The sequence below is a fragment of the Musca autumnalis genome, unplaced genomic scaffold, assembly GCF_047663935.1.
Source record: "Musca autumnalis isolate F117 unplaced genomic scaffold, ASM4766393v1 scaffold_5, whole genome shotgun sequence".
Taxonomy (NCBI): Eukaryota; Metazoa; Arthropoda; class Insecta; order Diptera; family Muscidae; genus Musca; species Musca autumnalis.
The window spans coordinates 199,941,638-199,968,418 of NW_027412088.1; the positions used below are offsets into that span (position 1 = coordinate 199,941,638).

Genomic DNA, 26,781 nt, shown 5'->3' on the forward strand with positions numbered 1-26,781 from the left:
GTTTGGAAATTCGTACTGGAAGGGAATGCTGTGTTAGTGAAGGGTTAAAACCAGGAGTCAAATCTGAAATTTGCAATATGATACGTAGTTTTGGAAATTCGAAATAAAAAATATGGTAGTTGTATAGGGATGCGATACGGCAGTTTTTTTTTTGTAAATTCTGACTACAATCGAAAAAAATATTGGTAATAAAAATAGGTCTTATTACAACAGAATCTGCAGTATTCACCATTCCGGTATTAAATATTGTTTATATATATTTCGTTTCCTTTCCGCATACGAAGTAGCGGGCATTTGCTAGTCTATATATATAAAAGAGTAGTGAGGTGAGTGACTGACTGACTGATTGACTGATTCATCAGCGCCCAGACGAAACCGCTGAAGCTAGAAAGTTGAAATTTTGGGTGTAGGTTGCTGTTGGGGTGTAGGGGTGAGATAAGGCTGGGTTTTTGGAAATTCGACCTAGAAGTGTACGAAAAGTACTAAAAGGTACTAAATATGGTACCCTTTGTTTTAGGCAAACGGTAAGAGCTAGAATTCTGAAATTTGGAATGAGGTTAACTGATGGAGAGCTAGAAAGATGTACCAAAGGGTTTTTGGGAATTCGAACTATAAGCGTACGAAAAGTACAAAAGGGTACTAAATTTAGTACAATTGAGATTTGGGTGAACAGATAGAGCAGGAATCCTGAAATTTGGAATGAAGGTCACTGATGAAGAGTAATGATGAAAGGTTTTTGGAAATTCGAACTATAAGGGTACGAAAAGTACTAAATGGTACTAAATTTAGTATAATTTTTGATTTCGGTAAACGGATAGAGATGGAATCCTGAAATTTGATATGAGAGTCGCTGCTGAAGAATAACGATGAAAGGTTTTTGGAAATTCGAACTATAAGGGTACGAAAAGTACTAAATGGTACTAAATTTAGTACAATTTGGACTTGGGTGAACGGATAGAGCTGGAATCCTGAAATTTGAAAAGGAGTTACTAATGGAGAGTAACAAAAAAAGGTTTTTGGAAATTCTACCTATTAGTGTACGAAAAGTACTAAATGGAACTCAATTTAGTACTATTTGGATTTAGGTGAACGGATAGAGCTAGAATCTTGAAATTTGGAATGAGGGTCACTGATGGAGAGAAGCGATGAAAGGTTTTTGGAAATTCGAACTATAAGGGTACGAAAAGTACTAAATGGTACTAAATTTAGTACAATTTGGATTTCGGTGAACGGATTGAGCTGGAATCCTGAAATTTTGAATGAGGGCCACTGATGGAGATTAACAAAAGTACTAAATGGTACTAAATTTAGTACAATTTGGATTTAAGTGAACGGATTGAGCTGGAATCCTGAAATTTGGAAGGAGGGTTCACTGATGGAGATTAACAAAAGTACTAAATGGTACTAAATTTAGAACAATTTGGATTCGGGTGAACGGATAGAGCTGGAATCCTGAACTTTTGAATGAGGGACACTCGTGGAGAGCAACAAAGAAAAGTTTTTGGAAATTCGAACTGTATGTGCACGAAAAGTACTAAATTTAGTACAATTTGGATTTGGGTGAATGGATAGAGGTGGAATCCTGAAATTTGAAATGAGAGTCGCTGATGAAGAATAACGATGAAAGGTTTTTGGAAATTCGAACTATAAGGGTACGAAAAGGATTTCGGTAAACGGATAGAGATGGAATCCTGAAATTTGAAATGAGAGTCAATGATGAAGAATAACGTTGAAAGGTTTTTGGAAATTCGAACTATAAGGGTACGAAAAGTACTAAATGGTACTAAATTTAGTACAATTTGGATTTGGGTGAACGGATAGAGCTGGAATACTGAAATTTGGAATGAAGGTCACTGATGAAAAGTAACAATCAAAGGTTTTTGTAAAGTCTACCTATTAGGGTACGAAAAGTACTAAATGGTACTAAACTTAGTACAATTTGGATTTGGGTGAACGGATAGGACAGGAATCTTGGAATTTTGAATAAGGGTGACTGATGGAGAGTAACAAAGACAGGTTTTTGGAAATTCGAACTAAAAGTGTACGAAAAGTACTAAATATAGTACAATTTGGATTTGAATTAACGAATAGTGCTGAAATTTGGAAAAAGGGTCACTGATAAAGAGTAAGAAAGGTGTACCAAAGGTCGAAAAGTCCTAAATGGTAGTGAGTGAAACTTGGAATTAAGATTACTGTTAGAATTAGAATTGAGATATGGAGGTAACTTTAGAAAATCATACTAATGTGCACGAAGCAGTACTAAATGGTACTAAATTCGATACAATTTGTATTTGCGTGAACAGATTTCTGTTGGAGTGTAGGATTGCGGTTACTTTGGAAATTCGTACTTATGAAAAAGTGCTAAATGAAAGTACATTGGCTATAATTTGGATTTAGGTGAACGAAAGAAGTGAGTTATGCACGTTGTTTTTGGAAAGCCGTGTACGATAAGTGGCAAATGGTACAAAATTTGGTACCTTTTGGTATTTGCTATATGGTACAGAATTTTGTACAATTTGTGATTTTGTAAAGGGGTGGAATTTTTAAATTTGAAATTCGGTATTAGATTAGCAATTGATGTTTAGAGTGGAGGTAGGGATGAAGTTTTGAAAATTAGCACTTATTTATACAAAAAGTACTAAATAGTAATATAATTGCTTTCAGCGGAACATATAAAACTGGAAAAGTGAATTGCGGTCGGGATATATGTTGAGTATAAGGAAGTAAGCTTTGAAACCTTTAATTATGTGTACGAAAAGTTTGGTAACATGTTGGTACCAAAACCATTTTGGTATTGTGTAAACGGTTAAAGTGAGAAATACCTACTATAGGTGAACGAAAAGTACTAAATGGTACTAAATTTGGTGTTGGGTGTAGGAACAAAGCTTGGATTATATAATTTGGACAAAAAATACGAAATGGAAAAATATTTCTTATGAAGATCACTCTGAACTTGGAGATAAAGTTCGGAGTTCGGTTGGAAAATGTGCATAAAATCTTCAAAATGCTCTAAGTCTTCAAAATACGTCTTCTAATAAAAGTGGAATGAAGTAGACATTTTTTAAATAAAGCTTTTATATCCTTTGAGTATTCAAGGTCCAAATGTAAAGAAAATTGGACAGTATAGATTTGTTCTATTTTTAAAAAACACTAAGTCGTGGGGTACCGTTATATGGGGATATATTTCGAAAATTTTACGAACCTATTCGGGTTCTTGGCGAAACCGCTGAAGCTAGAACCTTGAATTGTGAATGTGCGTTATTGTTGTTGTGAAGGGGTGAGAGAAAGTTTAATGTTTGGAAATTCGTATTGGGAGGGAATGCTGTGTAAGTGAAGGAGTGAAACCAGAAGTCAAGTCTGAAATTTGCAATATGAGTCGCGGTTGGTGTATGTCTGTGATATGAGGTCGTAGTTTTGGAAATCCGAAATAAAAAATATGGTAGCTGTGTAGGGGTGCGATACGGCAGATATGTTTTTTTGGAATTAAATCGATTAAATGTTGGTATTTAAAATAGGTTTTAATACCACAGAACAGAGTTCATATATATTTTATGCCCTTTCCGCATACGAAGTAGCGGGTATTTGCTATATACCTATAAAAGACTTAAACACAAAATAGTAAGATATAAGGACATTCAATTCATTCTTCAGCGAATATTACGTTAATTTAGGATGTGGTTTTATTTAAAATAGTCCTTTATTTCAGTCTTGGCCTTCTTGGAATTCATAAGTTTATATTTAACTCCAGTCGAAGTCGTAATTCAGTTGCCTAACCCCATCTTCCAACATGTTGTGCATATGTTTGGTGGTTTGATGTTGTTTGAATTAAAAAAAAAACACAAAAAAATATTGAGAAAAATGTTTCTTCCTCGTATGGTTCGACGTTATAACCAATAGCAAAATTCAAATATTTCACAAAAATCCGACGTTACAACCGATATGACGCTATAAGCGATGACGTTATAAGCGATATTTATTTGTGAGGAATATAAAGGGCAAAAATTCGGGACTTTTGGATTTCGTCGTTATAAGCGATATGACGTTATAAACGACGACGTTATAAGCGATTTCGACTGTATGACTTAATTCACTTTTAAAATGCTATGAGAAACATAATGACGAATTTGTGTGGCATTTTCTCGGGCTATCAGACCAACAATCATGGATACTATTAGATGGACTATCTGGACAAATAAGACGGGAGTTTTGAAGATATTTTTTATCGACCAGCAGAACTGTAATCAAATATATTTGAAAGCTTACTTTTCGATGGACTATCAGAATCAAGGGAAGAAGATTTCTTCAGGAAAATATTGCCTTTAATTTCAAAGCCGCATTTGGGGATATTATATTATTTATTGCTGTTCATATAAAACAAACCACCATTGTTATTTAAAGAATATTTTTGTAGACTATTAGATTATCAAGCCCTGAAAACCTCTGCAGGAGATTCCAGAAGACCTCTAAATAATCTTCTATACATACAAAACCCTGGTTTAGATGAAGTTAAATTTTGTCCAAATCCAAAGGTGCGTATACATGTTGACACCAAGTATACGCTCCTTAGAACATAAGAAAGAAGCAAATCAATAATCACAAATATTTAAGAGATTACTCTTTGATGTATGTATTTTAAGATGAACTTTTGATTTTTCGTTATTTTAAGAATATTTTTGTAGAATAGTAGATAATCTATCTAAGTCTTGAAAACCTGTGCAGGATCTTCCAGAAGACCTCCAAAGCATCTTCTATACATAGAAGACCCTTCGACTCTTCTTTAATGGCAATTGAAGCACACCACCATTGAAACTATTCGATTGTTAGAGAAACTAACTATTAGTGATGACCTGCTAAGGTATCTCTCTGTAGAAACGATCTTCAAAAGACAGTTTAGTCTTACAAGATTTACGTCAAAAACATGTTTTTCACCACAACTCGCAACATGAACTCTGTCGTCCTTCTGTTTCTGCGGAAACAGAAAGAATAAAGTTATTTTTCTGTTTCTTGAATTTTGATTTATTTTTTTATGAAATGACAATTGTTTATTTATTGTTTACAAAATGAGCTTCTTACAATATTCTCAATAATTCATACTATGTTTACATAAATTCATCAGTCATTGTACCTTAACACGAAGCAACAGCCTCCACAACCCAAGGGCGTAGCCGAGCAACATTAGCATAGACACCAGGATAATTGGGAAGAGCACAACCATAGCCCCAGGAGGCAACACCAACCAAAACACCACCTGAAACCAATGGGCCACCAGAATCACCTTGACAGAAATCTTTGCCAGCCGAATAGGCACAAATCATGCTAGGTTTCACTACAGACCCATAACCATAGGTGGAAGAAGCACAAGAAGCTTGGCTAACAATGTTAAGATTAACATATTGCAAAGTGGTGGGTAATGTAGCAACTCCAGATTGTAGAGTACCCCAACCAGAGACAACCGCAGCAGCACCATTAGCCGGAGCCTTTGTGGCCAAACCAATGGACTTCAGGGTGGAACCAAAGGCCAAGGAGGATGACAAACGGATGACAGCAAGATCATTGACCATAGTCCAAGAGTTGTAACCTTCATGTATTTTATAAGCAGCCACCGGGACCAAAGTTCCACCACAATTCCAGGTGGTAGAGCCAGCACGAACCTTTAGCACCGAAATCGAGACACATTGCAAGCAATGGGCAGCGGTAACAATAAAATTGGGCGAATACAGAGAGCCACCACAATAATGGGAGCCACTACGTTGTAAAGAGATTGCCCAGGGAAAATCACTAATGGTTGTAGCAACACCGCCAACAATGCGACCATCCAATTGTGGCAGCATACCCTCTGGAACTACAGCACCCAAGGTACAGGCTACACAGGCCAATAAAATGACTGTCTTCAACATTTTCGAAAAATTGTGTGTGACTTCCCAAAAATGCTCGGGAGTATTTATACCAACGAATTTGGGCAGCTTGCACCACATTATCAATAATGCGTTTTACATGGCACAATGTAATATATTTTGAAGTGCATCTGGGGGTATTAACTGCAATGTTAACTTTTACAGGCGATTGATAACAAAGCATGGAACAGATAATTTGTAAAAGATTTTTGGCTGGAATTCTTGGACATGTAGATAACAATGGATAAAAAAGCTATTGGGTTTGTGGAACTTTATTAATCCAAATTCATTTGTTTGAAACAATGGAAGTGGAAAGTAGGCCAACAAAAAAAGACAAATAAAGAAAGGCAAAATATTTTTGCTTTAACAAGAGAACCTTTCCTTTGTATTCTTGTGAAGACCAGAAGGTTTTCCTGAGGAGGATCTATGATTTTGTTACAGAAGATTTTTAGTGATACCTATAAAAATATCATTAAAGATTTTTTATCCTCTTTCTGAATACCAAACTTGGGCGTTATGCCTATTTTTATGTACAACGTTTTACTTTTCTCTTAACATACTTATAGAAAACTATAAATATTGCTTGTCTGCCCAACATATCTTTTATGCTAATCGAAAATTTTAAAATAAACCTCACTAAGGCCGCGTGTAAATACTTGAGTGCCTAAGTGCTCTTTAAACATTTTAGACGTTTAGTTTGAACCAAATCAATTACGTTGTATGGATTGTCTGCCGTGATAATATGCCTACATACGTGTTTAGGTGTAATCAAAATCTTGTATAGATAATTTAACGTTCAAAGTATAAGCGATGGGCTTCCTCACAATGATATCACTATTAACTGAATTCAAAGTGAAAGCAAATTCAATGTCCATTGAAAGTGCATGATTTTTATATTAATTCTTGTCAAATTTAGCAACAATTAGTTAATATCAAAATAAATAATTAATGGCGCATAAGTAGCGGCGACAACCATACGCACATAGGTACCCACAAATTTCACCTAAACAAGGTGTCTAATAGAAAACCCTGTGGTCTAGTCATTCACGACGTAGTCAGTATCTTTAATTATGGTTTCTGTAAAATTTCAGCAGGTATCTTTACGATTCGAATTCCATTCGAATTCAAAATCGTTCGAATTACTACTAAATTGCTGTCACTGTAGGAAATGTTTGTTTGATTAAAAATAAAAACAATTCAAAAATTTTTCAATAAACAGAAGTTTGGTAGTAGTTCGAACGAATTTGAATTCGAATCGTCTACGAGAAACAGGCCATTAGATGGACAATTTAATAGACTAAGTCCATATTTACATTCGGCAATTTTCCTTGCGATTGTTTGTCTGATAGTCCCAGAAAATATTCTCACAAAATCGTCATTATGTCTCTCATATCACTGCAGAAGAGACTGAAGTGATTTATGTTCTAAGGAGCGAATACGTGTTGTCAACATGCATACGCACCTTTGGATTTGGAAGAAATTCAACTCCACCCATGAACAGAGGATTATTTAGAGGTCTTCTGGAAGATCTTATACAAGGTTTCAAAGCTTCAAATAACGCTTTCATACTCAAAAGCAATATTTTCTTTAAGAAATCTTCCTTCCTTGGCTCTAATAGTCCACAAAAAATAATCTTTCAATATTATCTGATTATAGTTCTGCTAGTCCATTAAAATATCTTTAAAACATCCGCCTTCTTGGTCTAGATAGTCCGTCTAACAATATCCATGATTGCAGATCTGATCCATCAAAAATATTCTTGAAAATCAGCGATTGTGTGTCCCATAGCTTTTCCGAAGTGTCTAAAGAGATTGATGTTCTAAGTAGCGTGTTGTCAATATGTATACGTACCCTTGAGTTTGGATGGAATTTATCATCACCTAAACAAGAAACCAAAGGGTCTTCTTGTATAGAATATCGTTTAGAAAATTTCCAATAGTCTACAAAATACAATTTAAATAGCGTTGATTGTTTCTCAGATTGAACATCAAAAGATAATCTTTAAATATCTGCAAATAAGGCATTGATAATCAAAATCAATATTTTCTTTAATAAATCTTCCTTCTTTGGCTCTGATTATCTTAAAAATATATTTGATTACAGTTTTGCTAGTCGATGAAAAATATCTTCCAAACACATGCCTTCCTGATCTATATAGTCCATCTAATAGTATCTATGATTGTAGATCTGATAGTCGCAGAAAACATAAGCAAAAATTCGTCATTATGCCTCGCATAGCACTTCAGAAGAGTCTCAAATGGTCTATGTACAAAGGAGCGTATATTTATTGTCAACATGTATACGCACCCCTGGATTTGGATGAAATTTAAATTCACCTAACCCCCCGTTTACACATGCAAGTGGCAGTTCGAAAAATACCAATACACTCACACATATTCACTGCCACACCAACTAACAACCTCACTGCCGACAAAATTTACTTGTCAGTAATCAATGTAAGTGCTTTGAAAGTAACTTCAATTTTTTACCGAACGTTTACACATGCAAGTGTCAGTTCGAAAAAATTGAAGTTTCGACTATAATATGTATACACAACTCTCTGCAAGTTACTTGCATGTGTAATCCTTTGGTTAATAAGACACCAAAGGGCCTTCTATGTTTAGAAGATTATTTAGAGGTATTCTAGAATATCCTGTACACTTTCTAAAGGCTTGGGCTGATATTATAATAGTGTACAAACATATTATTTAACAAGTGAGCCAAGGCTATAGTCGTGTCGGGGCCGACTATGTGATACCCTACACCACTACCTCTGTTCATGAGCTTTTGACTAATAAAATTCAAAATATTAAAATTGGGATAGCTTAGCGCCTTTGCTCTGAATGTCTTCATTAACACAGGTCAATTTTTTTGAAACGCATTTAAGTGCATCGACAGTACAAATAAAAAATGGAAAAGTGGGATGTATGCCAACCATCAATAGGCTTCTTTCTCTGTTAGACCCCCATCAACACCCAAAATTTCGTGAGGATCCGATCAAAATTTCGTAGTGTGGTTGCGCAAAAATGGAAAAAGAGATGCATTACCGACTATTGCGATATTTCTGTTGTTTGACCACCTATGACAACCTACTTCACATCGTTGTAAAGGTGATATTTTCTACTTTCCTTGCCAGGTTTTGCTTTCGATATACCTCCTACAGAAGGGAGATATTAACTTTGAAATAAAACGTTGGTCTTTTTTCCAAATATTTTTTTGTCACATTCCGACCCCTGAATAATATCCGACCATTATCAAAAATCAAAAGGTTTTTTCCTCTGTGGGACCCCCAATAACACCCAAAATTTCGTGACGATCCAATTAAAATTGCGACCTGTAGCGTGATTTCCAAAAAAATGGAAAAATGGGATGTATTACCGACTATTGCGATATCTCCGTTATTTGGATAACTACACCAACCTGCTTTACATAATTGTAATGATGGGATTTTTTTACTTTCATTGTCAGACTTTGCTTTTGGAAGGTCCCGAACCAAAACTGTGATATTCGTCATTATTATTAAAATGGCAAAAATTAAAAGTTGTGTTTTATTAGCGGCTTTTGCGATATCTTCGTTGTTTGATCACCCACGACAACCTACGTAACATCGTTGCAAAGGTTATATTTTCTACTTTCATCAGCTTTTGATATACCCCTTTTAGAAGCGGAGATATTCGCTTTGAAATAAAACGTTGACTTTTTCTCCAAATAAGTTTTTTGCCCATTCCGACCCCTGAATATTATTCGACCATCACCAAAATCAATAGGCTTCTTTCTGTGTAGGATCCCCATTAGCCCCCAAAATTTCGTGACGATCCGATCAAAATTGCGACCTGTAGCGTGATTACAAAAAAATGAAAAAATGGGATGTATTGCCGACTATTGTGATATCTCCGTTATGTGGCCACCTACGCCAACCTACTTTACATCATTGTAAAGATGGGATCTTCTACTTTCATAGTCAGACTTTGTTTTTGGAAGATCGCCAACCGATGCTGTGATATTCGTCATTATTATTAAAATCGCAAAAATAAAAAGTTGGGTTCTATTTGCGACTATTGTGATATCTTCGTTGTTTGATCACCTACGAGAACCTACTTTACATCATTAGAAAGGTGATATTTTCTACTTTTATCGTCAGGTTTTGCTTTTGGTATACCCCGTATAGAAGCTGAGATATTCGCTTTGGAAAAAACGTTGTCTTTTTCTCTAAATAGATTTTTTCCCATTACGACCCCTAAATATTATCCGACCATCACCAAAATCAATAGGCTTCTTCCCTTCCGGGACCCCCATCAACAACCCAAATTTCGTGACGATCCGATCAAAATTGCGACCTGTAGCGTGATTACAAGGTTTGGATGGACAGACGGACAGACGGACAGACGGACGGACTGACGGACGGACACACATAGCCAGATCGACTCAGCTCGTCGAGACATTCATTTTGGTATATATAAGTATGGGTCTACGGCCATTATTTCGATGCGTTACAAACTTTTTGACCAAAACCAACTTATAATACCCTCCCCACATAGTGGTGTAGGGTATAAATATCAATGACCGTTTCCCTGCTGAAACATCAACAAATAATCTTCAAATGAGGCTCAAATAATTTAAAGCAATATCTTATTTAAGACATCTTGTTTCTTTGGTTCTGATAGCCCATCAAAAATAATTTTTCAATCATATTTGATTATAGTTCTGTTAGTCGATCAAAAATAACCTCAAAAGACCCGACTTTGTGCTCCAGATAGTCAGTCTAATTGCATCCATGATTGTGGATCTGATAGCCCTTGAACAAAATTTCTCTTACGAATTGTCAACTTGGATTTGGAAGAAACTTAAGTGCACCTAAACATGAAACCAAAGGGTTTTCTATGTATAGAAGTTCATTATTTAGAGGTCTTCTGTAGGACTATTCTGTAACTTTTATCGATTAAAAAGTTTTTAAAATTTCCTTTGTTTTTTTAACAACTACAAAACGAACAAATGAAATTGTTGTAAAATAAACAATGAGTAAAGTTGTTAAAAAGTTACAGAATAGGCGGGCTGGAAGATCTTGTACATGGTTCTAAGGTTTGGACACATAATCTAATAGTCTACAAAATATTCTTTAAATATCAGCTATGGTTTCTCGGACAGAACATAAAAATAATAATTCTTAAATATCAACGGTTGAGGCTTTGACCTAAAGAACCAATCTTCCTTCCTTGGCTCTGAAAGCCTATCAAAAATAACATTTCACACATATGACATTATAGTTCTGCTAGTTTATCAAAGGTATTCTCAAAACCTCCACCTTCTTCGTTCAGATAGTCCATCTAATAATATTCATGATTGTGGATCAGATAGTCCTCGAAAACTATTCTCATATCAGCCATAGCTCTTCAGACTTGACTTAAGTGATTTTTTTGTTCTACGGAGCGTATACATGTCATCAACATGTATACGCACCTTTGGATTTGGAAAAAATTTAACTTCCCCTAAACAAGAGACCAAAGTATCTTCTGTGAATAGAAGATTATTTAGAGATCTTCTCGAATATGCTGCACAGATTTTCAGAGCTAAAGGCCTGGGTACATAAGCTGTCTTGCCTAATTGCCTTGCTTTCCTTCTTCATTTCTGACATAATAAAAATAAAAGAATAAAGGAGGCCAAACAATTTTTTAACTGGGTTGCCCTTTTCTTTTTTATTCTTTTATCAGAAGTAAGTAAGGTAAGTAGGCGAGGCAGCTTATGTACCCAGACCTTTAGGCAGATAATCTAATAGTCTACAAAGATAACGATGGTTTCTCTAGCAGAAAATTAAAATAATATTATAATATTATTATCAATCTGTATACGCTACGAATATACGTAATCTTCTATGTTTAGAAGATCACCGAAGACCTTCTCACTGTCTTCGACACTGTCAATACTACAAGTATACTTATTTTCTATAAAGAACCTTCCTCCGAAGACCTCTATACTGCTTTCAAAATATTGTTCATACAGAAAAACTCCCACAATCGTGGATTCTTAAAAAATTTTCCTTTTATCCTGGAGTAATGTTTAACAGAAGTACCGAGATGCGTATGAAATCTGTCGATACGCATACATACGTTACGAATAACATTAAATAATATTGAAATTATTCATGGAAAAATTTCGCACTTTCTTACCGCAAACAAATTCTAAATTGTTCCCGAAACACTTTTGGTCTTCTGGCACGTACTCCATAAAATAGATGCAGGCTTTATTTCAATGCGGTTATAACAGGTTTGTCTATCTCTAAAATGACACTAGACAAGATTATCTGATTTTTCGAAATGAAAACACTTGAGATGTTGTTTTCAGCTAAGGAGGAAATTCCCACACATATGTGTCGTCATTACAAATTTGCTGATAGCTTCGGATTATAAGTTCTAATATTGTTTTGAAAATATTAAGGGTCTAATAATAGAATCATTAACTCAAAAGTGGGATTTGAAATGGGAATACTGTTATCAGATCTATTAAAGAAAAGCAAAACTTATCTCTGAAAAAGCAAATAAGGTGAATGTCAAATTTCAAAAGAAACTACTGAACAAAGAAAGAAATACACATGTGTGGATAAGTGTTGACATCATGTATACGTCACATGTAACGCACGTTATGAAGAGCACAGATAAAAGATAAACAAAGGCAGATTGGTAGACCGGATACATTGATAAAGTTCATAGTAATTCTGATTTTTGTAAATTGTAATTTATATCTGTTATCTGCACTTTCAAGCCCTTATAAATCAATATTGCCTAATGTAGGACATTTTACTTGCGGCGATTGTCAGCTTGTTGGAGACAGAGGTGAGGCATATGTTAACCCTTTGCCTCTCTACACCCTCTCTCACCCACAAACTGACACTTGCCGCAAGGAAAATTTACTAATGTCGATATGGACTAATTCAGGACCTGATGATAGCAGCGGTTGTCTGCTTGATTTCTTATATTTGTATTTATTTACTTGTCATAGAAAGCCCATTGATAAAGACACTCTTAGTACTTCTCTTATTTAAAAATATTTTATCTTTATTAAAGCCCCGAAGCAGCCCTAATTATCCAGGGCCTGAGGGCAGCAACATCAGCATAAACCCCCGGATAATTAGGAAAAGCACAACCATAGCCCCATGAAACAATACCCACCAACTTATCACCTGATACCAATGGACCACCCGCATCACCTTCACAGGCATCCTTACCCTTGGCGTAGGCACATATCATTGTGGGTTGTATTTGCCAGCCATAACCATAGATAGAAGAAGCACAAGATTGCGTGCTTACAATACTGACATTAACATATTGCAAAGTATCCGGTAGAGAACCCGATTCGAACGCTTGTCTACCCCAACCAGAGACAACAGCTGCTGCACCATGTTCAGGGGCTTTGCTGGCCAAAGCAATTGGCCGTACCGTCGAACCGTAGATTAGCGATGAACTTAAACGTATAACTGCCACGTCGTTAACCATTGTCCAGGAACTGAAACCTTCGTGGGCCTTAAAGGCAGCCACCGATAGCAATGTACCACCTTCATGCCAATTTGAGGAGCCAACACGTACCTTGAGAACTGTCGCTGTGACATCTTGTAAACAATGGGCGGCAGTAACAACAATATTCGCAGCATAAATTGCACCACCACATGAATGAGAGCCACTACGTTGTAGTGAAACTTGCCAAGGATGTGAGCTAATGGTTGTGACAACACCACCAACAATGCGACCATCCAGTTGGGGCAACATGCCCTCGGGTATAACAGAGGCCACACAGACAAAGGATACAGAAACCAATAATGTGAAGATCTTCAACATGGTTGATAATGAAATATAACTGAAAATTATTTTGTAAAAATACACAAGCTGGGGTATTTATACCAGAAATCAACGAAGTCATTCAGAGCTTTACATGTTACAATTAGTTATATTTTATATTGTATTTTCTGGTGTACTTCGAAAATCTGTAATAAATTTTGAGTTATGACAATTTTAAGACCCCACATCAATATTGATAAAAATAAGCATTGGTAGTGCTGCGGAGCATTAGTCAATATATCATTCAATGAATATGCATTCTTTACAAATCATTAGTATCAGTAGTTTTTAGACTTTCCGATGTCTTTGTGGTAAAGTTTTGAGTATTAATATGATTCAAGTTCGGATCTCTTTAACTGACTATACAGGAAAAATTAAAGGTAAACAGATAAACTTAGGGCAGTGCAGAGTACAGGAGTGCGTATATATATTGTCGTCACTCATACGCATTGAGGCGCAAAGTAATTTTAGAAGCTTTTCTTGAAAAAGAAGTCGCAGAGCACCAATTGCCAGCAAGCACCATTTCCTTTAGAAAGGGTCTATAGAATTACCCTTATTTCAAAAAAGAGGTCTATAGAAGCAACCTTTTTCAGAAAAGGCGCCCCTTCTTTTGGAAAAGATCTATAGAGACACTCTTCTTTCGGAAAGGGTCTGTAGGAGCACAATTTCTTTCAGAAAGGTTCTATAGAAGCACCATTTCTTTCAGAAAGGGCCTAAAGAAGCACCATTTCCTACAGAAGGGTCTATAGAAGCATCCTTTCTTTCTGAAAGGGTCTATTGAAGCACCCCTTTTTTAGAAAGGACCTATTGAAGCAACATTTCTTTCAGAAATGGTCAATAAAAGCAGAAAAAGTCTATAGAAGCACAATTTCTTTCAGAAATGGTCGATAAAAGCAGAAAGGGTCTATAGAAGCACCCTTTCTTTCTGAAAGGGTCTATAGAAGCACCCTTTCTTTCTGAAAGGGTCTATAGAAGCACCCTTTCTTTCTGAAAGGGTCTATAGAAGCACCCTTTCTTTCTGAAAGGGTCTATAGAAGCACCCTTTCTTTCTGAAAGGGTCTATAGAAGCACCCTTTCTTTCTGAAAGGGTATATAGAAGCACCCTTTCTTTCTGAAAGGGTCTATAGAAGCACCCTTTCTTTCTGAAAGGGTCTATAGAAGCACCCTTTCTTTCTGAAAGGGTCTATAGAAGCGCCCTTTCTTTCTGAAAGGGTCTATAGAAGCACCCATTCTTTCTGAAAGGGTCTATAGAAGCACCCTTTCTTTCTGAAAGGGTCTATAGAAGCACCCTTTCTTTGATTAAACGTTGTGTCAAAGTTCTTTGCAAAGATAAAGAAATCAATTATCTGTTTATTGTGAAATAATTCTGCTGACACATTCAACTAAATAAAACATTTTCCCTCCCCCTTCCCACCAAGCAAATCAATGTCATATGTCCACTTTAAAACAGGGAAATCCAAAAGAATATTTTTTGGAATAAAAATACCAATATTTTGTTTTCAAAGTAATAATCTTCAAATACATTCCTAAATGGAGGAAGATAATATTTATCTGTAGCACTCATCTCCCAAGTTATTCGCTATAAAATAGAGAAGCAATGGACGAAAATTTCAGTAGTTGATTCTAACCCATCAACATGTTCAAGTTCATAATATTGTTGTCGGCTGTTGGCTGCGCCTTGGGCGCCACCGTACCTGAGGGTATGTTGCCCCAATTGGATGGTCGCATTGTTGGCGGTTCTGCTACCACCATCAACTCCTTCCCCTGGCAAATCTCCCTCCAACGTTCCGGCTCTCACTCCTGCGGTGGTTCCGTCTACTCTGCCAACATCATTGTCACTGCCGCCCATTGCTTGCAATCCGTCTCCGCCTCCGTCTTGAAGGTCCGTGCTGGTTCCACCTACTGGAACTCTGGCGGTACCTTGGTTTCCGTTGCCGCCTTCAAGAACCACGAAGGTTACAACGCCAACACCATGGTCAACGATATTGCTGTCATCCGTTTGTCCTCCTCCTTGACCATGAGCTCCACCATCAAGGCCATCGGCTTGGCTACCTCTGCTCCCGCTAATGGTGCTTCCGCTTCCGTCTCCGGTTGGGGTACCCAATCTTATGGCTCCTCTTCCATCCCCACCCAATTGCGTTATGTCGATGTTAAGATTGTTGGTCGCACCCAATGTGCCTCCTCCACCTATGGTTATGGCTCTGAAATCAAGTCCAGCATGATCTGCGCCTACACCGTCGGTAAAGATGCTTGCCAAGGTGATTCCGGCGGCCCATTGGTCTCCGGTGGTGTTTTGGTTGGTGTTGTCTCTTGGGGCTATGGCTGTGCCTACACCAACTACCCCGGTGTCTATGCTGATGTTGCTGCTCTCCGCTCCTGGGTTGTCAGTGCTGCTGGATCCGTTTAAATTACGAAATTTGAATAAAAAATGAACGAATTTTGATGCAACAAAAGGTGGCATTTGTTATTATTGGGGTTAGGAATAATCTTGGTTACTCATTGCCTATAGACACTTTCTGAAAAAATGTGTGCTTCGTCAGAAGCACAGAAAGAAAGGGTGCTTCTATAGACCCTTTCAGAAAGAAAGGGTGCTTCTATAGACCCTTTCAGAAAGAAAGGGTGCTTCTATAGACCCTTTCAGAAAGAAAGGGTGCTTCTATAGACCCTTTCAGAAAGAAAGGGTGCTTCTATAGACCCTTTCAGAAAGAAAGAGTGTTTCTATAGACCCTTTCAGAAAGAAAGGGTGCTTCTATAGACCCTTTCAGAAAGAAAGGGTGCTTCTATAGACCCTTTCAGAAAGAAAGGGTGCTTCTATAGACCCTTTCAGAAAGAAAGGGTGCTTCTATAGACCCTTTCAGAAAGAAAGGGTGCTTCTATAGACCCTTTCAGAAAGAAAGGGTGCTTCTATAGACCCTTTCAGAAAGAAAGAGTGTTTCTATAGACCCTTTCAGAAAGAAAGGGTGCTTCTATAGACCCTTTCAGAAAGAAAGGGTGCTTCTATAGACCCTTTCAGAAAGAAAGGGTGCTTCTATAGACCCTTTCAGAAAGAAAGGGTGCTTCTATAGACCCTTTCAGAAAGAAAGGGTGCTTCTATAGACCCTTTCAGAAAGAAAGGGTGCTTCTATAGACCCTTTCAGAAAGAAAGGGTGCTTCTATAGACCCTTTCAGAAAGAAAAGGTGCTTCTATAGACCCTTTCAGAAAGAAAGGGTGCTTCTATAGACCCTTTCAGAAAGAAAGGGTGCTTCTATAGACCCTTTCAGAAAGAAAGGGTGCTTCTATAGACCCTTTCAGAAAGAAAGGGTGCTTCTATAGACCCTTTCAGAAAGAAAGAGTGTTTCTATAGACCCTTTCAGAAAGAAAGGGTGGTTCTATAAAACCTTTCAGAAAGAAAGGGTGGTTCTATAAAATCTTTCAGAAAGAAAGAGTGTTTCTATAGACCCTTTCAGAAAGAAAGGGTGCTTCTATAGACCCTTTCAGAAAGAAAGGGTGCTTCTATAGACCCTTTCAGAAAGAAAGGGTGCTTCTATAGACCCTTTCAGAAAGAAAGGGTGCTTCTATAGACCCTTTCAGAAAGAAAGGGTGCTTCTATAGACCCTTTCAGAAAGAAAGGGTGCTTCTATAGACCCTTTCAGAAAGAAAGGGTGCTTCTATAGACCCTTTCAGAAAGAAAGGGTGCTTCTATAGACCCTTTCAGAAAGAAAGGGTGCTTCTATAGACCCTTTCAGAAAGAAAGGGTGCTTCTATAGACCCTTTCAGAAAGAAAGGGTGCTTCTATAGACCCTTTCAGAAAGAAAGGGTGCTTCTATAGACCCTTACAGAAAAAAAGGGTGCTTCTATAGACCCTTTCAGAAAGAAAGGGTGCTTCTATAGACCCTTTCAGAAAGAAAGGGTGCTTCTTTAGACCCTTTCAGAAAGAAAGGGTGCTTCTATAGACCTTTTCAGAAAGAAAGAGATTTTCTATAGACCCTTTCAGAAAGAAAGGGTGCTTCTATAGACCTTTTCAGAAAGAAAGAGATTTTCTATAGACCCTTTCAGAAAGAAAGGGTGCTTCTATAGACCCTTTCAGAAGGAATGGGTGCTTCTATAGACCATTTCAGAAAGAAAGGGTGCTTCTAAATCTCTTTCTTTCTGAAAAGGTCTATAGAAGCACCCTTTCTTTCTGAAAAGGTCTATAGAAGCACCCTTTCTTTCTGAAAAGGTCTATAGAAGCACCCTTTCTTTCTGAAAAGGTCTATAGAAGCACCCTTTCTTTCTGAAAAGGTCTATAGAAGCACCCTTTCTTTCTGAAAAGGTCTATAGAAGCACCCTTTCTTTCTGAAAAGGTCTATAGAAGCACCCTTTCTTTCTGAAAAGGTCTATAGAAGCACCCTTTCTTTCTGAAAAGGTCTATAGAAGCACCCTTTCTTTCTGAAAGGGTCTATAGAAGCACCCTTTCTTTCTGAAAGGGTCTGTAGAAGCACCCTTTCTTTCTGAAAGGGTCTATAGAAGCACCCTTTCTTTCTGAAAGGGTCTATAGAAGCACCCTTTCTTTCTGAAAGGGTCTATAGAAGCACCCTTTCCATCAGAAAGGGTCTATAGAAGCACCCTTTCCATCAGAAAGAGTCTATAGAAGCACCCTTTCCATCAGAAAGGGTCTATAGAAGCACCCTTTCTTTCTGAATGGGTCTACAGGAGCACCCTTTCTTTCTGAAAGGGTCTATAGAAGCACCCTTTCTTTCTGTGCTTCTGAAGAAGCACACATTTTTCAGAAAGTGTCTATAGGCAATGAGTAACCAAGATTATTCCTAACCCCAATAATAACAAATGCCACATTTTGTTGCATCAAAATTCGTTCATTTTTTATTCAAATTTCGTAATTTAAACGGATCCAGCAGCACTGACAACCCAGGAGCGGAGAGCAGCAACATCAGCATAGACACCAGGGTAGTTGGTGTAGGCACAGCCATAGCCCCAAGAGACAACACCAACCAAGACACCACCGGAGACCAATGGGCCGCCGGAATCACCTTGGCAAGCATCTTTACCGACGGTGTAGGCGCAGATCATGCTGGACTTGATTTCAGAGCCATAACCATAGGTGGAGGAGGCACATTGGGTGCGACCAACAATCTTAACATCGACATAACGCAATTGGGTGGGGATGGAAGAGGAGCCATAAGATTGGGTACCCCAACCGGAGACGGAAGCGGAAGCACCATTAGCGGGAGCAGAGGTAGCCAAGCCGATGGCCTTGATGGTGGAGCTCATGGTCAAGGAGGAGGACAAACGGATGACAGCAATATCGTTGACCATGGTGTTGGCGTTGTAACCTTCGTGGTTCTTGAAAGCGGCAACAGAAACCAAGGTACCGCCGGAGTTCCAGTAGGTGGAACCAGCACGGACCTTCAAGACGGAGGCGGAGACGGATTGCAAGCAATGGGCGGCAGTGACAATGATGTTGGCAGAGTAGACGGAACCACCGCAGGAGTGAGAGCCGGAACGTTGGAGGGAGATTTGCCAGGGGAAGGAGTTGATGGTGGTAGCGGAACCGCCAACAATGCGACCATCCAATTGGGGCAACATACCCTCAGGTACAGAGGCGCCCAAGGCGCAAGCAACAGCCGACAACAAAATTACGAACTTGAACATGTTGATGGGTTAGAATCAACTACTGAAATATTCGTCCATAGCTTCTCTATTTTATAGCGAATAACTTCGGAGATGATTGCTGTAGATAAATATTATCTTCCTCCATTTAGGAATGTATTTGAAGATTATTACTTTGAAAACAAAATATTGCTATTTTTATTCCTAAAAATATTCTTTTTGATTTCCCAGTTTTAAAGTGGACATATGACATTGATTTGCTTGGTGGGAAGGGGGAGGGAAAATGTTTTATTTAGTTGAATGTGTCAGCACAATTATTTCACAATAAACGGAATCAATTATTTTTTTCTTTGCGAAGACCTTCGGCACAAGCCATTTGAGTGGCTATAAGGTGCTATTAGGTGGTGGTCTACAACGATTAACCAAAGCATATCACATACATACATATATAATTAAGTATGTACGTATATAAAAAAGTGCTACCCACTAACATCCAAGACGGCCGAAGTTTTGACTTTTCTTTATTTTAAAAGAGTGCAACCAATTTCTATTTGATATGGCACAGCAGTAGCACCAAGGGACAACATCAACTGTGACAACACCCCCGATTAATAGCCCAACAGAATCACCTTTCTGAGTATCCTTACCGACGTTTTAGGCACAGATGGGCGTGGAATTGATTCCTGAGTCTATCCTAAAGTTGTGGCAAACATCCACAACCTTTTTTCAGAATTATTTCTTAATTTAAATGAACGTCTATAGGGGGCATTGTACGTATAACTACCATCAAATATTATATTATGGTTACAATTTTATTGACATCTTTGCTTGAGTAGCACTACAAGTCTAAGTTTATCTAAGTTTTTCCAGGATACAAACTAGGGGACATTGGAACGTATTACTATCGTCATAATGTATACGTCCCCGCTGCAATTTTTTTGTGAAAATTTGTGTTTGATTCAAAACCTTTCTAGTGATGATAGATTCTGAACAGGATATAACTTATAATGGATAACAAATCTATTCAATCTATATTAATTTTATCCCAAGAATCTCAAGAGTTGTTAAACATATGAACAGAGTACTATTATCCTACAAGACTACTCAATTTTTTTCCACGATTCATAATATAAATAATGAATATAATGCTATCGATCACAATCTAAGTTTCAGGTACTAATTTTCCTTAAAATGTCATATTCCATTAAACTTTAGTCTATATATTATTGTTATTGTAAGATAGTCATACTTATGAGAACTAAGAACCGAATTCTCTCATAATAATACGTTTTAGTATAATTTTATGGACTTTCGTGATATTATCCGAACTTAGCATGTAACACTTATTGAGAAGTTAAACATATCAGAAATATTAAAAAAATGTTGCATACATTTCGCATAGTGTTTTAGAAAATAGTAAAAATTAAATTTTATATTGTCCTATATTCGAACCCACGCCTGTTTGTGCAAGGTTGGTATTCTAACTAATGCACCACGGTGCTGCCACTACTTAAACATAGGTATGTTCATAAAACAGTAATTATTTAAGAGAGCATTGCTGCGTATGATATCCTCCGCAACCTAAACGACACCACTTGATTTTCATTTTAAAATACTGAGTTATTTCAGGTATGTGTAACTAATTAATATGACTCAATGAGTGAAATATCGGTAGGTCTATCCATGGTGCAAGAAAGAAGGTGATACAATAATACCAACTGATGTCTTCATTTGCTGTCAAAACATATTTTCAATCAAAAGTAAACAACAAATATTTCGTTTCTATAAAGAATATCTGAGTACAACATCTTCATTTAAGCTTCGTGAAGAGTATTTCACCGTTTTCTTCTAACTTTTGTGAATTATTCGCGCAAAAACTTTTGACAGCAAATGAAGACAACGGTGTGAATTCGCCTTTTGGATCACCTTCTTAAATTCGCCTTGGGTTTATCAATATACATAGGTTCCTTTGTACAGACATTGAGTAATAAACCTAGACTTCTTACGAATCTTCCAGACTTCTTACACAATAAAACTAAAGCAATTGTGTTGTTAGGAAGTGTAGCGTTGCTCAGCAATGTTTGCCTCTTTTTGCACAACTCATCTATCATCCCTCCAAATACCCAAAATTCAAACACATTAAGTATGAAAAATTAAAAATCGTTTATTTTATTCAAATTTGGTAATTTAAACGGAGGAAGCAGCACTGACAACCCAGGAGCCGAGAGCAGCAACATCAGCATAGACACCAGGGTAGTTGGTGTAGGCACAGCCATAGCCCCAAGAGACAACACCAACCAAGACACCACCGGAGACCAATGGGCCGCCAGAATCACCTTGACAAGCATCCTTACCGACGGTGTAGGCACAGATCATGCTGGACTTGATTTCAGAGCCATAACCGTAGGTGGAGGAGGCACATTGGGTGCGACCAACAATCTTAACATCGACATAACGCAATTGGGTGGGGATGGAAGAGGAGCCATAAGATTGGGTACCCCAACCAGAGACGGAAGCGGAAGCACCATTAGCGGGAGCAGAGGTAGCCAAGCCGATGGCCTTGATGGTGGAGCTCATGGTCAAGGAGGAGGACAAACGGATGACAGCAATATCGTTGACCATGGTGTTGGCGTTGTAACCTTCGTGGTTCTTGAAGGCGGCAACGGAGACCAAGGTACCGCCAGAGTTCCAGTAGGTGGAACCAGCACGGACCTTCAAGACGGAGGCGGAGACGGATTGCAAGCAATGGGCGGCAGTGACAATGATGTTGGCAGAGTAGACGGAACCACCGCAGGAGTGAGAGCCGGAACGTTGGAGGGAGATTTGCCAGGGGAAGGAGTTGATGGTGGTAGCGGAACCGCCAACAATGCGACCATCCAATTGGGGCAACATACCCTCAGGTACAGAGGCGCCCAAGGCGCAAGCAACAGCCGACAACAAAATTACGAACTTGAACATGTTGATGGGTTAGAATCAACTACTGAAATTTTCGTCCATAGCTTCTCTATTTTATAGCGAATAACTTGGGAGATGATCGCAGTAGATAAATATTATCTTCCTCAATTCAGGCAGGAATTTGAAGATTATTACTTTGAAAACAAAATATTGGTATTTTTTATTCCTAAAAATATTCTTCTGGATTTCCCAGTTTTAAAGTGGGCATATGACATTGATTGGCTTGGTGGGAAGGGGGAGAGAAAATGTTTTATTTAGTTGAATGTGTCAGCACAATTATTTCACAATAAACAAAATCAATTATTTTTTTTCTTTGCGAAGAACTTTGACACAAGCCATTTGAGTGGCTATTAGCTGTGGTGATGGTCTACATCGTTTAACCAAATCATATCACATAAAACAAACATACATATGAAAGTAAGTATGTACGTATATAAAAAAGTGCTACCCACTAACATCCAAGACGGCCGAAGTGTTGTCTTTTCATTATTTCAAACAAGTGAGCAAAGGCTATAGGGGACGGGGCCGACCATGTGATACCCTACACTAGAGTTGTATAGTTCATGAACGAACTAGTTCAATTGAACGATTCATTGAAAAGCGCGTATGAACTAGATCAGTGGATATAGTTCATTATAGTTCAATAGTTCACTGAACTATAATCAATCGGTGACCGTACGATCAACGAACGATTCACAATCTAGTTCAACATGTCGTTCACAAATACATAAAGTGACGGCGTCGTCTATCTTAAGGGATGCCTTCGTAATGTGATCAGTTTGTTTATGTTTTGAATCAAGGTACATGGAATAGCTGTCCGAAAATGAAGATTTCTACAAAAACAGAGACATAACATATTACAATTTGTCGAATCGATTACCTAATGAATCTGCCTTTTTGGATAGAAAAAATGGAAAACATAAAAACGCACAAAGCTTCTACGCAATGACAATTTCTACACACACACACACACGCACAACATAAGATTTTTTGCCAGCCACTTAAATGAAGGATATTTTTTTACTAAAATTAATTAAACTTTCTTAAAGAATGCAATAAAAATATGAAATGTAATATTTTTGTTATGGAGTAGTTAAATTATATTAGTCTTTTGTTTGTTTGTATTTGGTGTATGTATGCGTTTTCATCAAACGACCGATTAAGAGCCGGTAAACGATTTTTATCCGAATGATTGAACTGGACAGTGAACTATGAACTAGATTACTGACCTAGTTCACTTTAAAGAGCTGAGCTATTGAACTAGATCTTTCAAATGAACTAGATTGTACAACTCTACCCTACACCACTACCCCTGTGCATAAACTTTTCACTGGTAAACATTTCTTTTAGGGAATATAATCCGTCTACCACCAAAAATAATATGCCTCTTTCTCTCTGGGACCCTCATAAGCAACCAAAATTTCGTGACCATCCGATCAAAATTACGACCGACTATTGTGGTATTTCCCTTGTTTGACTACCTTCGCCAACCTGCTTTACACCAATGCAAAGGTAATATTTTCTTCTTTCATTGACAGGCTTTGCCGTTGGAATATATGGGTAGTAAGAACCATTTTCACGAAAATTTGCGAAATGAGAAGGGAAATATATATAACTAGGGGACCCGGCGAACTTCGCCTCGCAGTTTGTTAGGTACAGAACACAACTGTAAATCGGGACTAAGATATATTTTTTAAGCAAATAACATGTTTTGCGATGTAAATAAAAATATTTGGTAGCAGAGTTTGAGCAAATTAATATCATAACGCCCCTATTCGATTCATAATCTTGTTTTCACCACTGAACACGACATTTCACTCAAGCATTTGAATCAATTAACCTATTTTGAGCAGAGGGATAAGATCGTTATCAGGTAACCACCTTCGTCTACTTTTTCTGACTTCTCTATTTAACGTGATCTCCCGAATTCTACTTGCATTGCAAATTCGGAATTAGACGCAATGGCTCTGGTAACACGGACAGTACTTGATACATTGATCCTTGTTAGCAGAGCTATTCTATTAGTTGCCGTTCTTTCGGATGCTTGAAGTCTTGTTGATTACTTGGTCACCCTGTATTTAATCTCGACGTAAATAACATAGTAAAATAATATCACAAACTAATTAACGTTTAATTAGTATTTACCTACTTGTGTCGCCAGATTAAGAATATATATCAGTACCTCCGATTTCTTGTTTTTTTTTCTTCTTTCCAATTTTGAATATCATCCTTTTTCGATGTACATACGTACAGAGTATCAACAGTGCCAGTGTACATATGTATTTGGCCATATGTATTTACCTTCCAGCTCTGCGTGAACTAAACTGATTGAATTCATACTCCTTTTCAGTGGAGACATCATTTTTTAGTATCATGACAGGATCTAAACAGTATCAATATATATCTGGTACAGCTTAAATTTTATACCACATAAATCGGAAGTTGATCTTTCGCAGATGTCTTTACTTACGGTTTCAAAGTATACATATATGTATGCCACAACTTCACTTCCATTGAAATTACCCCCGAGCTCTTGTTTTTTCAAATAACCCACCAATTTTGTGGATTTGTACCTTTTTCCTCAAAATTGTGGAAACCACTTTAGGAGTTATCATCTTCATATTTTCAATCGGAATCTGAAACCACCACTAATCTTTACAAACTCTAAACCAATAGTATGTTTATATATAACCGGATTTAACAAAGCCACTGGGTTTCAAATGTCAATTCCTTTGCGTATACGTCAAATAAATCCCCATTGAGAAGGTTAACCCTGCAAAAGGCTATAATATAAACATGGTCCAAACCCTCTCCTTTTAAAAATTTTTCACTGTTAATTTCCTAAAAAGATGCTTGAAATTAAATGAAAATCGATTTGATTGTGAATAAAAAATTCTATACAACTTTAAAAAATTACAAAACAGATGCATTTTCGCCAAAAACTGTCCAAATAAGTGTCAAGGTATACTCCAAACGCAAATCTCGATAGAAATTTGTGGAAAAATTGACTTTCATGAAAAAATATTTTTGCAAAATTTTCGCAAATTTTCGCGATTTTTTTAGGTTTTATCCTTTTCTGCCATGAGACCATTCCGAATTGGTGTGAATTGTCAAAATCTGTTCAGCCGTTCTTGAGTTATAAGCGTAGTAACATCATCCTTTTTTATATATATAGAAGATATAATAATGGTTCCACAAACATCCCATACGGGACAAAGGAGACTTCTCTCATATCAATGAGTGCATCCCGATTCATATTAGCTCAATGATATGGGACCTACAGTTTATTTTTCGCAACGTCTCTATAGTGCATTTGGAAGCAACAACAACTACTGAATTCTCTAGATGGCACGAGTCATCTTCACTGAAAACAAACAATAATTGATAACAATAGCTCATAATCTATAATTTTCGATACATCATTTTCAAGCATTGTGAAATATCTCTATTTATTATCTTTAGAATGTTTCGTATAAAATAGAGGAATTCCGCGCAAAAATTTCAGTAGTTGATTCTAACCCATCAACATGTTCAAGTTCGTAATTTTGTTGTCGGCTGTTGCCTGCGCCTTGGGCGCCACTGTACCTGAGGGTATGTTGCCCCAATTGGATGGTCGCATTGTTGGCGGTTCTGCTACCACCATCAACTCCTTCCCCTGGCAAATCTCTTTGCAACGTTCGGGCTCCCACTCTTGCGGTGGTTCCGTCTACTCTGCCAACATTATTGTTACTGCTGCCCATTGCTTGCAATCCGTCTCTGCCTCCGTCTTGAAGGTCCGTGCTGGTTCCACCTACTGGAACTCTGGCGGTACTTTGGTTTCGGTTGCCGCCTTCAAGAACCATGAAGGTTACAACTCCAAGACCATGGTTAACGATATTGCTGTCATCCGTTTGTCCTCCTCCTTGACCATGAGCTCCACCATCAAGGCTATTGGTTTGGCTACCTCTGCTCCCGCTAATGGTGCTTCCGCTTCTGTCTCCGGTTGGGGTACCCAATCTTATGGCTCCTCTTCCATCCCAAGCCAATTGCGTTATGTCGATGTCAAGATCGTTGGTACCACCCAATGTGCTTCCTCCACCTATGGTTATGGCTCTGAAATCAAGTCCACTATGATCTGCGCCTACACCGTCGGTAAGGATGCTTGCCAAGGTGATTCTGGTGGCCCATTGGTCTCCGGTGGTGTCTTGGTTGGTGTTGTCTCTTGGGGCTATGGCTGTGCCTACACCAACTACCCTGGTGTCTATGCTGATGTTGCTGTTCTCCGCTCCTGGGTCGTCAGCGCTGCTTCTTCCGTTTAAATTATGAATTTGGGCAAAATAAACGATGTTTAATTTTACATGAGGTGTGTGTTTGATTTTTGGGTATTTCGAAGAATGGAATTTAAAGTCGTCAAAGAGAGACAAATATCGTTGAGCCAAGCTACACTTCTTGGGAACACAATTGCTTTGTTTTTATTGTGTAAGAAGTGTGGAAAAATCCGAAGAAATCTAGGTCTGTTACTCAATATCGATATAATGAA

The 26,781-nt window shown here is 37.7% G+C and overlaps 3 protein-coding genes across 3 annotated transcripts; 1 reads left to right on the forward strand and 2 right to left on the reverse strand.

Annotated features, from left to right (window-relative positions):
- Positions 1–5,126: 5,126 nt before the first annotated feature.
- Positions 5,127–5,897, reverse strand: LOC141386913 (trypsin alpha-like). Its single transcript, XM_073955815.1, has one exon. It carries the CDS (start codon positions 5,895–5,897, stop codon positions 5,127–5,129), a length of 771 nt encoding a protein of 256 aa, XP_073811916.1.
- Positions 5,898–12,917: 7,020 nt separating this feature from the next.
- Positions 12,918–13,729, reverse strand: LOC141404754 (trypsin alpha-like). The gene has a single exon (XM_073988460.1). The coding sequence runs from the start codon at positions 13,718–13,720 to the stop codon at positions 12,947–12,949; it is 774 nt and encodes a 257-aa protein (XP_073844561.1). The 5' UTR covers positions 13,721–13,729; the 3' UTR covers positions 12,918–12,946.
- Positions 13,730–15,353: 1,624 nt separating this feature from the next.
- Positions 15,354–26,600, forward strand: LOC141386914 (uncharacterized). The gene is made up of 5 exons (XM_073955816.1): positions 15,354–16,121; positions 16,230–16,246; positions 18,593–19,291; positions 21,509–22,207; positions 25,780–26,600. Exons 1-5 carry the CDS (start codon positions 15,357–15,359, stop codon positions 26,558–26,560), a joined length of 2,961 nt encoding a protein of 986 aa, XP_073811917.1. The 5' UTR covers positions 15,354–15,356; the 3' UTR covers positions 26,561–26,600.
- Positions 26,601–26,781: the final 181 nt, after the last annotated feature.